At 36.4% G+C, this 15,821-nt stretch overlaps 1 protein-coding gene across 5 annotated transcripts in view; it reads left to right on the forward strand.

Annotated features, from left to right (window-relative positions):
* LOC111149169 (transducin beta like 1 X-linked receptor 1) overlaps nucleotides 1-15,821 on the forward strand; it is a 164,230-nt gene that overhangs the window by 110,832 nt on the left and 37,577 nt on the right. For all 5 annotated transcript variants that reach the window (XM_022506112.1, XM_022506141.1, XM_022506119.1 and 2 more), the window contains one exon: nucleotides 12,556-12,658. In XM_022506112.1, coding sequence (XP_022361820.1) covers nucleotides 12,601-12,658 — 58 coding nt within the window. In that variant the 5' untranslated portion in view covers nucleotides 12,556-12,600. The remainder of the gene's footprint in view (nucleotides 1-12,555; nucleotides 12,659-15,821) is intronic.

Raw genomic sequence — 15,821 nt, forward strand, 5'->3', positions numbered from 1 at the left:
AAAGAATAGTTAGTCCTTCTGTGATAAACTATTTCATAAATACTATTATAAGTAGTATTTATTTCTAATTCTGAATTCATTATACCTAGTACCTTCTTCTCTTTATTTGCCTATATAATATCTCAATTTTAAGCAAAGTTTGCATTCATTCTTGTGGTTGTCCTTTTAAACTTTAGCTGTGTTCTAGTCTTTGATGTTCTCATTGCATGTCTGTTCAGAGCTGGAATAGTAAGTCAGTTTGTTTCAATTGAGAAAATTTTATTACCTTTCTTATACTGGTTTCCATTCAAACAAACTCAGTGCTTTTCTTGCTAGTCAGAGGGGACTAGCTTCTTGATTTTCATTTCCATACCTGACTCTTCTTTCCTAGACTGAAAATGGTTTGCCTTAAGTCCTATGACTGATTTACTGTTCAACAACTGAAAAAGATGTACCGAAAATAAGGCCTGTCAGGGCGCCTGGCTAGATCAGTTGGTAAAGTGTGCTACTCTTGATCTTAGAGTTTTGAGTTTGAGACCCATGTTGGGTGTAGAGATTACTTAAAAATAAAATTTAAAAAATATATACGGCCTATCTTCTGTTACTTAGTGTTTTAATTTCTTATCCTTTTCATTTCTGTGTCGGTATACCTTAGCTGTAATTTATTTAATCATTAAACACGTTTATTGAGTCCATCTTGGAGTCACGTAATTTTGTATTTTAAAGGGTTGTTAGAAGACAGCAGTGTAAACCACTTCTGTTTTATATGTGTGGCAAGTTGAAGTCCACACTGATGGACTATGAGGCAGTTCTTCAGAGGCCTTTTGGGTATAAAAAGAAATGGGCCTGTAGGTTTAATGACTGTGTAACTTAAATCAGGGTTGACTCATCACATTATAGATGCTTTTTTACTGTTCTCTGTCTAGAGAGCTTTGCCTAGACTTAATATTGCTTAATTGGGATTCAAAATTAGTGTTCCCTGTTGTCAAATCAATGGCAAATGTTCTGTTAAAAAGAATGTTCTGTAAAAACCATTCTGTGTTTTGTAAAAACCACAAGATGTTGTGGGTTGTACAAAAATAGGTGATGGGTTGGATTTGACACACAAGCCATAGTTTTTAGACCCCTGGTGTAAATCGCAGTTGAAATAAATGATTGATGTTAGAAATCTCAATTACTAATGAATAATTCGTTTGGTACACCTTTGCCCAAGTCTTTACATATTTCAGTGTCACAAAAGATAGTTGATCCTAATAAGCATCATGCATAATACTTAACTGTTTTTTAATGAATTTGTTTTCTCTTTCCCAAATTCTGGAGATGTCTATCTGAGATCTGACAGTCTTTAAAAATTTGTTAAAAATGCTTTATTAAAAATCACTGTGTGATTTGGCGGCTCTCTGCATAGGGTATTATGTACTTGGACAGACTTTAATCATTGAAGTTTAGAAGTGAAAGAGACCATCTAATGTTTCCTCATTTTATAGATGAGGAAACAGAAGCCCAGAAGATTCAAATCTATTATCCAAAATTATATAAGCTATCTAATATCTTATTTTTTTTTGTCATATTATTTTTAATTTATATCTGAGCGCTCTGGATTCCAGCGAAATCAAGAAAGAAAAAAAAAAGGTAATTTAGGAGTTTATCTCTTCTAAGTTATTATCACCATACTCTAATTTTTTTTTTTTTAGATTTTATTTATTTGACAGAGACCGAGATCACAAGTAGGCACAGGCAGGCAGAGAGAGAGGGGGAAGCAGGCTCCCTGCTGAGCAGAGAGCCCAATGCGATGCAGGGCTTGATCCCAGGACCCTGAGATCATGATCTGAACTGAAGGCAGAGGTTTTAACCCACTGAGCCACCCAGGCGCCCCCATACTTTAATTTCTTAAGACTCCTCAGCTTTGGAACTTCAGTGACCATTAATTTGATGATAAAACGAAGCAACAAGAACCAAAAGAAAAAATGTTTACAGCACAAAAATTTCCTATAACTATTAAAAGAAGAAGAAATTAGCCTTTACACTCTTAGAAAAATTACTGGAAGATGCTTAAATGATCCAAAATTAGAAGGTAAAATGCCATCGCCTGCTAATTTCCCTTCACAAACTATCTTGTTCACCTTTTTAAAAAATATAAACTACACTTGTTTCTCTTGAAGATGCCATAGATTTTTTACTGGCATTTTATATTCAAATTACTAAAAATACATTGCCCCCCCCCCCCAAAAAACCTTAAATAAATCAAATGAAATACATCAAATGAAATACAGAGCTTATTTTAAAAAGTTGTTTTCTCCTTTTTGGTGGGAATGCAAATTGGTGCAGCTACTGTGGAAAATAGTGTAAACCTTCTTAAAAAAAAAAGAAAAAAAAGAAAAGAAAGAAAAGAAATACCCTATAATCCAGTAATTCCAGTATGGGTGTTTTGCTCAAGGCAAAAAAACAAAACAAAACAACAACAACAACAAAAAAAAAACCCACTAATTTGAAAAGATATATGCACCCCTATGTTATAGCAGCATTATTTACAATAGCCAAGATACGGAAGCAATCCAAGTGTTCATTGACAAATGAATGGCTAAAGAAGAGGAGGTGGTAGACTATTACTCAGCCTTAAAAAAATGAGACCTTGCCTTAAAAAAATGAGACCTTGCTATTTGCAACCACATGGGTGGACCTAGAAGGTATAATGCTAAGTGAAATAGGTCAGAGAAAGACAATGTCTGATTCCATTCATATGTAGAATTTAAGAACATAACAAATGAGCAAACAAAGACAGATTTTTTTTTTTTTTGAAGATTTATTAATTTTAAAGAGAGAGTGCAAACAAGCAGAAGAAGGGGCAGGGGGAGGAAATCTCAGACAGACTCCCCACTGTGTGGGAGTCCAGTCATGGGGCTTGATCTAATGACCCTGAAACCATGACCTGAGCGGAAATCAGGAATAGGATGCTTAACTGACTGAGCCACCCAGGTGCCCCAAAAAACATTCTTAAATACAGAGAGAACAAGCTGATGGTTATCAGATGGGAGGTGAGGGGCGGTTGGGTAAAATAGGTGAAGAGGATTAAGAGTACAATTGTGGGGATGAGCACTGAGTAATGTTCAGAATTGTTGAATCGTATTGTATACCTGAAACTAACATAACACTGTATGTTGGTTATACTTAAGTTTATAAAAGGGTGTTGTCTCCTTTTTAATAGTGTGAATAAAAATTATCTCATGAGATTGGGTCTTTAAAAATACAGTTTAAACTTAATATTTATCTTAATGTGAACAGTGGTAGAATTTTTGTTTGTTCTATGGAAACATACTTCTTTACCTTTCTTTGGACTTAATATCACAGGAAGCTTTAGAAAGATATCCTTAGAGTGTTTGACAATTAAGCCATAGTTGTAGTTCATGGTTAATATCGAAACACGTGTATATGCTGTTGTTTGTTGTTGATACTTTAAGAAATCAGCCAGATAATTTGATTTTGTTGTACTGGGTTTTGTTTTTGTTTTAGTTTGGTTAATATTAACATAAGCTGAAGTGTTTCATTTAGAGCTTTGTGTTTTTTTCTTGAGATTATCTGTTTCTAAATCTTAATGTTGCACTTTATAGTTTACAAAAGTAATTTGGTAAACATGATTTCATTTAGTTTAATAAAATTTTGTGAAACCTTATAAGATTTAGCAAGGCAAAAGTTGAGAATGTATTTTATACATATTTTAAGCTGTATTACCAGTGACTTTCAAAGCTAAATCTTAAGATATCTTCCTTCATTCTACCGTATTTTATACATACAACAGTGTTATTGCCTAACACTTGTAGGATTGTAATTATTTTTAATGAGGCAGGAAATTAAGTGTAATGCATTTTTCAGTGCTATTCCTGAGAGTGTTTCCTGGTGCAAAGGGGGCCAGTTCAAGGAGAAGGGGCATTGCGGGGCAGATGATTATAAAATGTGTTAATGTATCCTGTTAATCTCATTGTCTTTGAACAGGATGGTTTCCTGAAAATAGAGGCAAATTTTCAAAAAAGGCAGATCCTAGCAACTGTGAATTTTATAACATCAAGGATTTTAAAGGCTTCAGATGAATGATCATAGTTTATAAGAATTGGTGATGATGGATATATATGTTTGCTAGGTCTGCCATAACAAAATCCACAGACTGGATGACTTAAACAACAGGCATTTATTTTCTCATAGTTCTGGATGTTGGAAGTCGAAGATCAAGGTGTCAGCAGGATAAATTACTTTATGAGGCCTCTCTCCTTGGCTTGCAGATGGTTACCTTCTCTCTCACTATGACCTCACATGATCTTTCCTCTGTGCACATGCATCCTTGGTGTTCTCCCTCCTCATCTAAGGACACTTGTCATTATTGGGTTAGGATCCACCCTAATGGCCTCATTTTACCTCTTTAAAGACCGAATCTCCAGACAAAGTCACATTCTGAGACATTAGAGGGGTTAGGTCTTCAACATGCGAATTGTACGGACAGTTCATCTCATAAGATAGTAGTAAAGCACCATGACTTTGCTAATGAGTAGATTGATTTAATGCCTTCCCTCTGTCTCCTTTCCTTCCCCCCACACACTTTGTTTTTTGTTTTTGTCTTTTAGTTATGATAATGTATTTTTGCAGTGTGTTTTGGTTTTAGCAAGACAGTTTGACCAGAGTTTCTTCAGGTAACTCAGTGGGTGATAACGGCAGCAAGATTTTACTTTGCTGAAATAATCTACTTTGCTCCACAGCAGATTGAGAACTCACACCCAAAGTAATTTTGATACATGATTCTGTGTGAGTTTAGAGACTGTTGTTGAGCGGGGTACTGTCATCATCTGGAACTTCTGTGGGTGGCTGGTAGTCTATTTAAGCTGAGGGCCAACAGCCTGTACTGTACATGGGGCTTTGGCAATATATGTCACGTCTCGAAATTACCACCTGCATAGGACCTTCTAGTGCTGAGAATTTTCATTCTTCGTAGTTATTATTTTACATTATATATTCCATCCTATTTTCCATTTGTTTTTTTTCTGTACTGAGGAAATTTTAGTATTTTAATAACATTTCTAAATACATATGTCTATATATAGAAGTGCTGTTCTCATATGACATTAAAATGAGGAAGTTAATACTGAAGAGGAAATGAAATAAAGTGTAGAATGCTTCGTCCCATACATAGCACGTAGGAATTCCTCAGTAATCACAAATATTCTTCTGCTTCATTTTCCTTAACACTCGAATGAGGAGCAGAGGTGACTTGGTACACTTCAGACATTTGAATTTAAAGGAAAATACTCTTCCAACACTGTGCCTATTATGGAAACCTGTAAGCCACTTGCATTTTACATCCTTTGCTTACCTATTCTCTCAGCCTTAAGGTTTATGCTTTCATAATTTTCTTTATTTTTTCTTACCCAAGCTAGTATTGTTTTCTTCACGGCAACCTGTGAAGTTGCCAGGTCTGGCCCTGGTCTACTTCATTTAGCTTTGTTTAGCCACATCTCCAGCCCCCGTTATGGTGCCTGGTGCATTGGAAGTGTTCCAGTTTTGACTGAGTAGTGCTTTAGTGCATTTGTCCCCTCTCAGGTTTTGTTAAAACTGCATGACTAGTGTAGTGTTTACTTTCCACTTTTCACTACCCCACTGCCACAACTGTATCTCATCTATGTTTGTTTGGACTGGTTTATTACCCTAAATAATTGAAGTAACTTAGGAGAAATCCATTCCTGTAGGGGAACAGGATCAGAGGTACCACTTTCCATAGGAGATGAGCTGTAATATTTTAACTACTCCAGAGCATTTCTGCAGGAATGTCCTCTGTTTTGTTTCTAGTTTAACACATACAAAGTGTGACTCCCCGGAGGGCTGTGCTCTCTAGGCACCCCACTTTTATAGATAATTCTTTATACTTTCTAGTCTGGAAACAATTTGAAAAAATGTGACCCCTCCCCCCTTTTCTTATTTCCTGAAATATAACCTATCACTAATTTTAGTTATTTTCTTGTTTTAAAAAATCTCTTGGATAATTCCCCCTATTTGCCCTTTTTTGTTGCACCTGAGAAGTCTCAAATTGGGTTAGACAATAAAATTAATTTTTGACTTCTTTAACTGAATTAGAATGATAAATTGGTTTCTGATAGTACTTAATCCAGTTGCTTAATAATTTGATGTCATTAATAACATAGTTTCTCTTGTCTGTCTTCCCTCGTGTCCTCTGTTTTTCTCTCATCTCTGCTCTAGCCTCAGTGATGTACATAGTGTCCTTGTTATCTGCCCCCTCCTTTCTGAAAGGAGAAGGTTGTCTTTCCTAGAAACCAGCAAACGTCTTCTAGCATTTCATTTACCAGGTGTGATTGAGGTGAGGTAGAGGAAGGTGATGTGTATATGTGGGGGTGGGGTGTCAGCCCTAAACTGAAAATATAAAATATGCTGGTTGACCTAAGCGATTAAGTAAGTGCCTTCCTTTAGACCAGGAGGTCCATGTCATTTAAACCACAGGGCTGGGAAGGAATGGAGTAGTCCTCCAGATGGAAAGCGGGAATAGCGATGTCTTTTGTCAGACTGTGGCAGTGGACACGGTTGCAAGAGGCAAGCTGCAGTTTTTACCATCTTGCTGGTTTTAGTCACTCAGCAGTTCTCACCTGCTGAGTTCCAAAGAAGCCTAAGGTATCCTTCTTTCTAGATGATCTCCCAGCACCATACCATCCCCAACATAACAATTACCTTGAGCACCTGTGGGTCATTAATAATTATTTTTAAAGGTAACCCAGAATGTCCCAAGGTGGCATTGACAGTTACTTGCCAAATTAAAACAATTCTTTAAAAAAATTATGTATTGGGGCACCTGGGTGGCTCAGTGGGTTAAAGCCTCTCCCTTCGGCTCAGGTCATGATCCCAGGGTCCTGGGATCGAGCCCCGCATCTGGCTCTCTGCTCCGCAGGGAGCCTGCTTCCTCCTCTCTCTCTGCCTACCTGGGATCTCTCTCTGTCAAATAAATAAAATCTTTAAGTCTTTGTTGGGGGAGGGACATCTCAAAGTAGACTGCCCACTGAGCATGGAGCCCATTGTGGGTCTCCATCTCATGACTCATGAGATCATGACCTGAGCAGAAACCAGGAATCAGATGCTTAACCGACTGAGCTACTTAGGGGTCCCAAAACAATTCTTATTTTCAACATCAAAGTTCTTTTAGTAGCTTGTTGATCTTTTTCATCTTGCAATAACAACTGTGGCAGATATTTGTAGATGAATTTACAGCTGTATTTTTTGTTTTGTCACAATTTTGGTGATGTTGAATATTTTAAAATCTTTATTCATGTTATGGTCAGAATGTTCTTGTGTTTATTGTTGGTGAAATTGAATGTTTTCCTAATGTCTCAGCTAGAGGGGCCATAAATTGGTTTGTTCTCTTGAGTGGGCCCAGTCTGTTGGTATTCAGTAAGAATCAGAATAGCCATGGGAGGGGAGGGTAAGAGGGACAGAAAAATAGGTGAAGGAGAGTGGGGGGCACAGGCTTCCATTGATGGAATTAGTAAGTCGGGAGGTAGAAGGGTACAGCATAAGGAGTATAGGCAGCAGAGTTGTAGTAGCTTCGTATGGTGACAGATGGTAGCCGCACTTGTGGGGAGCATAGTATATTGTGCAACAGGAAACTAACATGACATGTTAGCAACACTTCCGTTTAAAAGAACCAATTATTTATTCCCTTTCATCCAGTTACTTACTTGTAGAGACTTTTCCTGATTCTGAGAGCTTTAATTAAAGCACACCTACCAAAAAGAAATAACTTTAAGGTTCAATATCCTGATGGCAGTCTTAGAGGAATGAAGGTTTAGGATCATCCAAATAGTTGAGCAACTCAAAAATTAAACTAATGTGTCTGTTATAAGATAGTACGCCACCACTATATATTGTGTAAGATAAAATAATTTCAATTAAATTTGATTTTGGATCATGCAGAGGGTTTCCAGAACTTCTTAATAATGTGTGGTAGGCAGGACACTTAAAATCTTTCTGGTTTTATTTCTATCCATAACTTTCCCTGTCCTTTCATTCTTTTAAATTTAAAATGATATGATACAGGTTTATAGTTGGGTGCTGGCTTACTCCAGCAATGGACTCAGAAAAGAATGTATGTCTATGTCCTGGGAGATGATTAAATTTGTGAGGCACTTACTGTTCAGTGTGTGTTTGCTGAACTCAGTTTTGTGATGCTAAAAGTGTGTGTACATCCTCAGTTGAATGAATCCTAGCTAAATTGTCTCAGCAATCCTGTTCTTGTAATAGGTGTTAAATTACTGTCTATTAATGTCTTGAAGTAAAATATTTCATGAATATGAATTAAGTGTACTATTAATATAAACACTTGGCTAAATATTAGTTAAGACTAATTTTTATATTTACTTTTGACTAATATAGCTATGGATCTGACTTAACTAATTGCCTGTAACTGATAGGAGTTTTGGATAAAAACTCTTAGAGTTTATAGGCTGTTCTGAGAGTTAGGATGGAGAATACAAAGTCATTTACTTTTTTTTCCATTTTTAGAACTCATTCATTTACTATTTAAGGATAAATAAGTATGATGAGGCAGAATATACCAAAAAATTGCTTTGGGTCAGGGGGCATGTGGGTGGCTCAGTTAAGCACCCGACTCTTGGTTTTGGCTCAGGTCATGAACTCAGGGTCATGAGATCAAGCTCCTCGTCAGGCTCCTTGCTGAGCGTGGAGCCTCCTTAAAATTTCTTTCTCTCCCTCTGCTCTCCCCCTCCCAAATCACTTTGTGACTTTTGGAAGTATTACTCATTTCGAATGTCTTATTCATTTATTAGTCCATCAGCTCCTTGAGGGCAGGACTTATTTTTACCTCTGCAGACCTGACACCAAGGTGGTATAGGATAGAGACGCGATGAATGTCTCGCTGCTGTTCTGTGATCTTGTTTAAAGATAGTTGTACACGATGGAGGAGATGTGGTGGTAAGGCTTTTTGTATACATTATGAAAATGAGTGATAGCTGGTATCTGAATGTCTGGTCTTCACCTGGGACGGATGAAGAGTACTACATCACATTATAGAGGACCCATCTTAGCTGTGTTAGCAAACAGACCAAAATGGAGCAGTTGTACAAAGCCATCGTGAATCCACTAAAGAGGTAGTCTGATTTCGCTCTTTGGCACACAGGCTTTTAAGGTATTTTGAAAGTGAAGACTGATGTTTTCAGTCAAAAGTGTGTCTTAATGTTTTCTTTTTGTTGTCCAATCTCCTGTTCTTTTCAGGTTTCTTTTTGAAATTATAATTTTAAAAGGGTTAGTTTAATACCAAACCATACTCTAGAATTAAGTGTCTTTGAAAATGGATAAACTCAAGTCTTTGTAGACTCTGTGTAGTTTTACTACAGTTAGGACCAAAACCTCTAGTACAGATTGCATTAAACTTACAGTTTTTTTGTTTTTTGTTTTTTTTTAATGATACCTTTGTATGTTTCTCTTCACTAACTGAACTCTGCAAGGTTTGGGTGAACCTTATTTTATCTGTCTATTCCTACTCTCAGCATAGAGATTTGTCTGCCCTAACAACACACGTGAGGAGCAATAAGGTTCTTTCTAGGAATGTAAGAGCTAGCTGAAGTAGAACTACAGGTGGAACAATACTTTTAAATTTGAACAGTTTACCCCTTTCCCTTAAAAAATATTACTCTTGATTCCAGAAATTGCTATACGATAGCACTGTGATCAATGGAATAAAAAAAAATAAATAGCAGTTTAAACAGATAGGAACTTTTCTGCTCTACTTCTTGGGCATTTTTTTGTGATGATCTTTTAAAATCTACCAGTATTATGTAGTTATTATAAGAACATTTATAGACAATAACATATCATTTTGGTTTGTATTTTTCTTTGCCCTGGAATATATTAGGTAATGCTGAAGCATCACTGATCACCACTTTAAGTTGAGACATTGATGACCTTAGCTTATTAGAACCAAGCTTTATTGAAAATCTATGAATCTTAGGTACTTCAGCACCAGTGTTTGAATGTTGAAGTGAATGATATATTAGAGGAAAATAATAGTCTGGTTTTTTTTGTCAGTCTGTTTCACTTGGATTCCACCTAGCACATCTCATTTTGGGAAATCCTGTTAATGAAATAATGATGAATTGTTCCCCTTACAAATAGATATCTATGATTGGTCAAATTATTTAATTTCTTAGAATTCTATAATGGTGTGGGATTGGGTTTGTTTTGTTTTTTGAGAGAGAGCACATGTACATGCAAGAGTGGGGGTGGGGGAGAATCCCAAGCATGCTCCATGCCCAGTGCGCAACCAGATGTATGAGGCTCAGTCTCACGATCCTGAGATCATGACCTGAGCCAAAATCAAGAGTCAGTCCTTAAGCAACTGAGCCACTCTAGTTGTTTTGTTTTTTAAAATTATTCAGTTTAACAGGCTTTCGAAATTGACTAATATATACTCTGAATGCCAGATACATTGCTACATATTACTGTGTGTCAGGATAAAACTGAGGAAGATACCCTCCAGGGCATGAGTCACCTAATGTACCATAGTAGCATCTAGACAAGATGTCCTGAGCCAAAATCATCAAAGGAGTATTTACTTTTGTCATTCCAAACATTCAGGTTATTAATTGTACCTCCTGAGTTAATTTTGTGGAAGAGTACCTTTTTCTTTCTGTGAAGATAATTGTGACTCTTTGTCTGTGGTTTCTCTTCTTCTGTGGAAGTATTGTGAATCCAGATTTCCTCAAAGAATCTTTGGTTCTTCCTTTCACCTCATTCCTTTGTCCGGCTGGTCACACTTTGGAACCCCTGTACTTCTCCCTGGCTTCAATGCCACAGCCCAGGTTTCATTCATTAATTAGGTCCCTGCAACACCCTACTACCTCAGCTCTTACTCCAGTCCATCTTCCTTCCAGTCTCTTCTACGTGTCAGAGCCAGGATGATCTTTATACAGTGTCGATCTGGTGATTCTGCCACCCGCTTAAAACCTGTCAGTATATTTTCTCTAAGTGATGCTGTCAAGGCCCCACAGAGCAGGGTTTTGTTTGTGTTTCGAGCCTTACTTCCATGTTTTGTTTTCTCTTTCTTCATCCAACCTTTCCACTAACTATTACTGCTCATTGGATTCTTTCCGTTCCCTGCCTTCTTCCCACAAGTATTTATGTCCTCCCTCTCCTAGTCCATCCTTCCGGGTCTAAACACCAGTGATACTTTGTTCAAGCTGTATTTCCTGGCTACTAAATTTGGTCAGGAATTCCTCTGTGTGTGTCATTGGAAAATTGTTATTACTTTCTTGTCTTCTTTCCTGTGACAGAAGCTTGTTGTGCTTAATAACCACTTTTTCCACAACTTAGGGCAGCAGCAGTTTCCCTCACACAGTAGCCTACTCAGGTGTTTGTTAATTTATGACTTCTAAATATCCTGTGAACTCTGCATCATAAAGAGACTGATGATGTAGCAGGACAGTCTGCACAGGCACATAGTGTTAGATAGCCCTTTACTGAATAGATGTCAGTCTATCCTTTTAAAATGCAGGACCAAAAAAGTATACAGTCTGTGGGTAAGATCTGGCCCACTAGTCTTTTATAAGGACCACAAGCAAAGAAAGGTGGTTTTGTTGTTGTTGTTTTAAGTGCTTGAAGTCTGAAGAGAAATATTTTATGATCCAACTTTATCATGTGAAATCCAGATTTCAGCATCCATAAATAAAATTTGATTGAACATGGCCTGACTCATTTGTCTACATCTTGTTTGTTGCTGCTTTTGTGCTACAACCGTAGAGTTGAGTGGTTTTAATAGAAACTGTGTATGGGTGGCAAAGCCTAACATATTTACTGTCGGACTCTGTACAAAAGATGTTTGCTGACTTCTTTTTTAAATAATTTCTGTGACATGAGAACAGATAAGTATAATGAGAACATATTTAAGTTAGGTCTCCGTTTCCTTTTTTCCCTCTCTCTGAATTCAAGATTTAAGTATGTCCGTTAAGAGAATATCATTTAAGTTTTGAAAACTGTATTCCCACCTCTCTGCTTTACAATGTAGCCAGATCCTTCTGAAACTTGAACATTGCAGGTTAGATGTTGAGAGAACAGAGACATCAAATCCTCTCAAATTATGTAGACAAAACCAATGTAGATGGCTCATCCCTTACCCAGTGGTCTAAAATCATTCTTTTCCTAAATATATAATATTCTGATTCCTAAAATGTGCTGTTCTTTTTTTCTTTTTCTTTTTTTACATTTAAGGAGAAAGAGGAAACAACTTTTTAATGCTATTTGATATAGTCATATAAAATACAGTGCTAAAGCCCTTCTCTAAATTTTGAATCCTTTTTGCAAATATGTTACCTTGCAGAAAAATAGACCAGCCATGTTTTGGTTGTATAATCTATTACTAACTATTGGAATAACTTTATTTGTTAGGGTTTATTATTAGGCAATATAGAACCTTCATTTTACATCATTTAATAAAATCAAATGGTTTTTACAACATTGTTTACGTTTTGTTTAAAAATATTTTATTGAGAAAATACTTAATTAACTTTGTTTTATTTTTAGGGTTATATCCTGTGTTGTGACCTCATGGTTTAAGTGGGAATAAAGATGAGTATAAGCAGTGATGAGGTCAACTTCTTGGTATATAGATACTTGCAAGAGTCAGGTGAGTACTTTCATAAAGTAAATAGGCCTCAAATTATTTTAATATTTTCAAAATAACCTTTTATGCATTTGAAATTTGTATCAGTCCAAACTGTTGAACTTTGTATGTTTCCTTAATGTCTGGACTGCCATTTTAAAGCTATGTGTTACTGCATGGTTTAACTCTCTGACTCTTTCAAATATGTTGGAATCATCTCAGGCAAATATTTGTTAACAAATGGTTTGGCTTTCAGTGTTCAAAGACCCATTTTTTTATAAGTTGTTATGAGATTGTACACGGTCAGTAGGAACATATAAACTTTCAGATAGCATCAATTTGATAATGTATGTTCAGAATCCTCAGCTAAATGTTACTGATCCTAATTGCAGTTAGCATTTCAATAACTAAATTAACCATATTTTTTCAGAATGTTTTCTTAATCATTATCCCTATTGATTTAGTTTATTCTTGACCTGAATTCTTACTGATGTATTTATTGGTGGGTGATCAATATGTTAAATCATTGGAGGTCATTTGTAATAAATATTAAGTAAATCTGTTCATTTTTAAACAGGTTAAGAGGCATCTTAAAACAGAAGGAAGACTACAAGGGAAAATGTGGGATGGATTAAGCAAGAAAATGTAAAAAAAGAAGAGGGAAAGCTTGGGGTGGATGGGACACAGGACCTGGGAAAGATTGACTGCACTGGTGCGTGCAGATTGTTAGCAGGACATTTTACCATTTGGAAGTTGAAAATAAGCTGGAGAGGTTGAATTTTAGAAATCATAAAAGTTGGGATGTTGTAGTAGTAAGTTGAGGCATAGTGTTTGTGTAAAAGGGTAACTGTGGTTGGCTCATGTGAGGGAGGACAGAAAGCTGGAAGTAGGAACTGAGCCCTCAGTTTTGACTTTGAAAGGATAGTTATTCTTCTGATAGGGCTTAGTCATTGTCCTTTCCTATGCAGGGAGTGCAAACGCCCCTGTTTGCTGAGCTTTTGCCAGCTGTGCTCCAGTTCTGAGCTTTGCTGTCCCCTGGGGGTTCCTAGTCCCAGGCACCATTGCTGCTTTTCGCTGGCCTGAAAGAGCTGAGAAAATGATGGCTAATAAGGGCAGAAAAGGAGAAACTAAAAGCAGCCAACTAAGGCAGAATAATTTATTCTGAAGCTTTGAAATGAGTGCATTTTATTTTGTTTTTCTTTTTCTTTTTCAACTGGTCAGCTGATATTGAAGGCAGATCCTAAAATGATATCCATTGAATATTTTGAGCAAGATTAAAATGATTAATGAAGTGGAAAAAGTAGTGACCTAACCTAGTGATTATTGACATATATAAGACAGATGCACATGCCTTAATATTGTTACTTGGTAACTTTGGCCAAAATTGAAAGAATTGTTGGGTTAAAACGAACTCCTGCTTTTAATGCCTTTGAATATGACTGCCATTTGAGCCAGAGCTTTGAGACCTCGGACACAAAAGTAGAACATGCTGTGACGGGCCAGTAGAGTAGATGAGAAATGTATGTAATGGCTTGTAGGTGTATTGTAAAGGCAGCTGCTTAGGTTGAATCACAAGAAACCGTTGTTTCTGGAAACAGTTGGAATAACTCAGCAGCATCCTGTAGTTCAGCCTATGCTGAGATGAAATGAGGCAAGGTGAAGGTAGAGATGTTGATGAATGCTCAGATTTTGTTAGCAAACAGAAGCCTACAAATTGTTGTGTGATGTTGCCACCAAAAAAAAACCAAAAAACAAAAAAACAAAAAAAAAAAACCCAAAACAAAAAAACAAATAAAAAGAAAAGAAAATACAGCAAGTAGAAGAGGCAGTAAAATAATACCCTGAAGTAATTTTTGTAAGAGTATCCAGTGGTTAAATATTATCAGAAGTCTTCTTGAAGTTACTAATGTTCTCAGAGAAAATCCTTTGAAATTCCACGTTTTAAGGTGTTCTGTGTTGTAGTAAATAAAAATAAAGCAAGAATTATGTTTAAAAAAAAAAAACTGTGTGGTACACTGCTGCTTATCATAATAAGTCCTTTATTTTTTACTTACATAGTAAGTCCTTAATTTTTTACTGTATTCTTATTCTTAGTTGTGCTTTGTGTATTTAGAAAGGTTTATATTTTATAGTGTACCCATCATGAAGTGCGATGTTAAGCCACATCTCTTAAAATGTGAACATCAGTCCCTTTATTAAATGTGTAACTTCCTATTTACATTATTATTTACATGGGGGAAAATCAGGTTCAACTAATGACATTTGACTTATGGCAGTTTTTCTAGGAATGCAAGTTGCCCTAAATTTAAGAACCGCCTATATCAGAGTTCTGTTTGATCCTCTGACCACCTGCATCAGAATCACTTAGAGAATGGCGAGTGGGGTTCAGGAATCTGCATTTTAAAAATGTCCCAGGTGATTCTTGGGTATATAAAGTTTGAAAAGTTTGAAAGCCACTGGTCCATATTAGTTGTAGGACAATTAGAACTTGGCAAGAAAGTTGACTCAGGTATGTAGCATGTTCACAGTGTGTTGAAAGAAAAATTATATTTGGTAGCTATTTGAGATAAAGTAGAAAGCATGAAATGTACAAATTGAGATTGGGGTGTGAGAATATCTCCTACTAAGCATTAGGGAGGTGCCACTAAAAGTGGCGTATTTGTATTTATAGGCAGGATTTTATAGGAATGATGAGGCATGTTTATATCGTAAAGGATACCATGAGACATTCATTTGAAGTTACTTCCAGAAGGAGGAGATGGGAAAGAGTTTAGGAAATTGATAGTTCTGCCAGCTCAGATGAGGTTTCAGATAGAGCTCAGAATCTGGCCATCTCAGCACTTGGTGACTTATTCCTTCTTGATTCTGAACTCTAATTATATGTAAAAACGGCCATTTTGCAAGTAATTTGATTTTGGAATACAGTAATTCCTTTTCTGGGTGTATTTTGGAGTACTGAATTAGATTAGGAGATAGGAAGAAAAGAAGTAATCATGACAAAGAAAATACCTGTGAAAAGACCTTCACAAGACTTTTTTTTTTTTTTTTAAAGATTTTATTTATTTATTTGACAGAGAGAGATCACAAGTAGGCAGAGAGAGATGGAGAAGCAGGCTCCCTGCTAAGCAGAGAGCCCGATGCAGGACTTGATCCTAGGACCCTGGGATCATGATCTGAGCCAAAGGCA

Source organism: Enhydra lutris, unplaced genomic scaffold (assembly GCF_002288905.1).
Source record: "Enhydra lutris kenyoni isolate GAN:26980312 unplaced genomic scaffold, ASM228890v2 scaffoldscaffold2, whole genome shotgun sequence".
In the NCBI taxonomy this organism is placed as follows: Eukaryota; Metazoa; Chordata; class Mammalia; order Carnivora; family Mustelidae; genus Enhydra; species Enhydra lutris.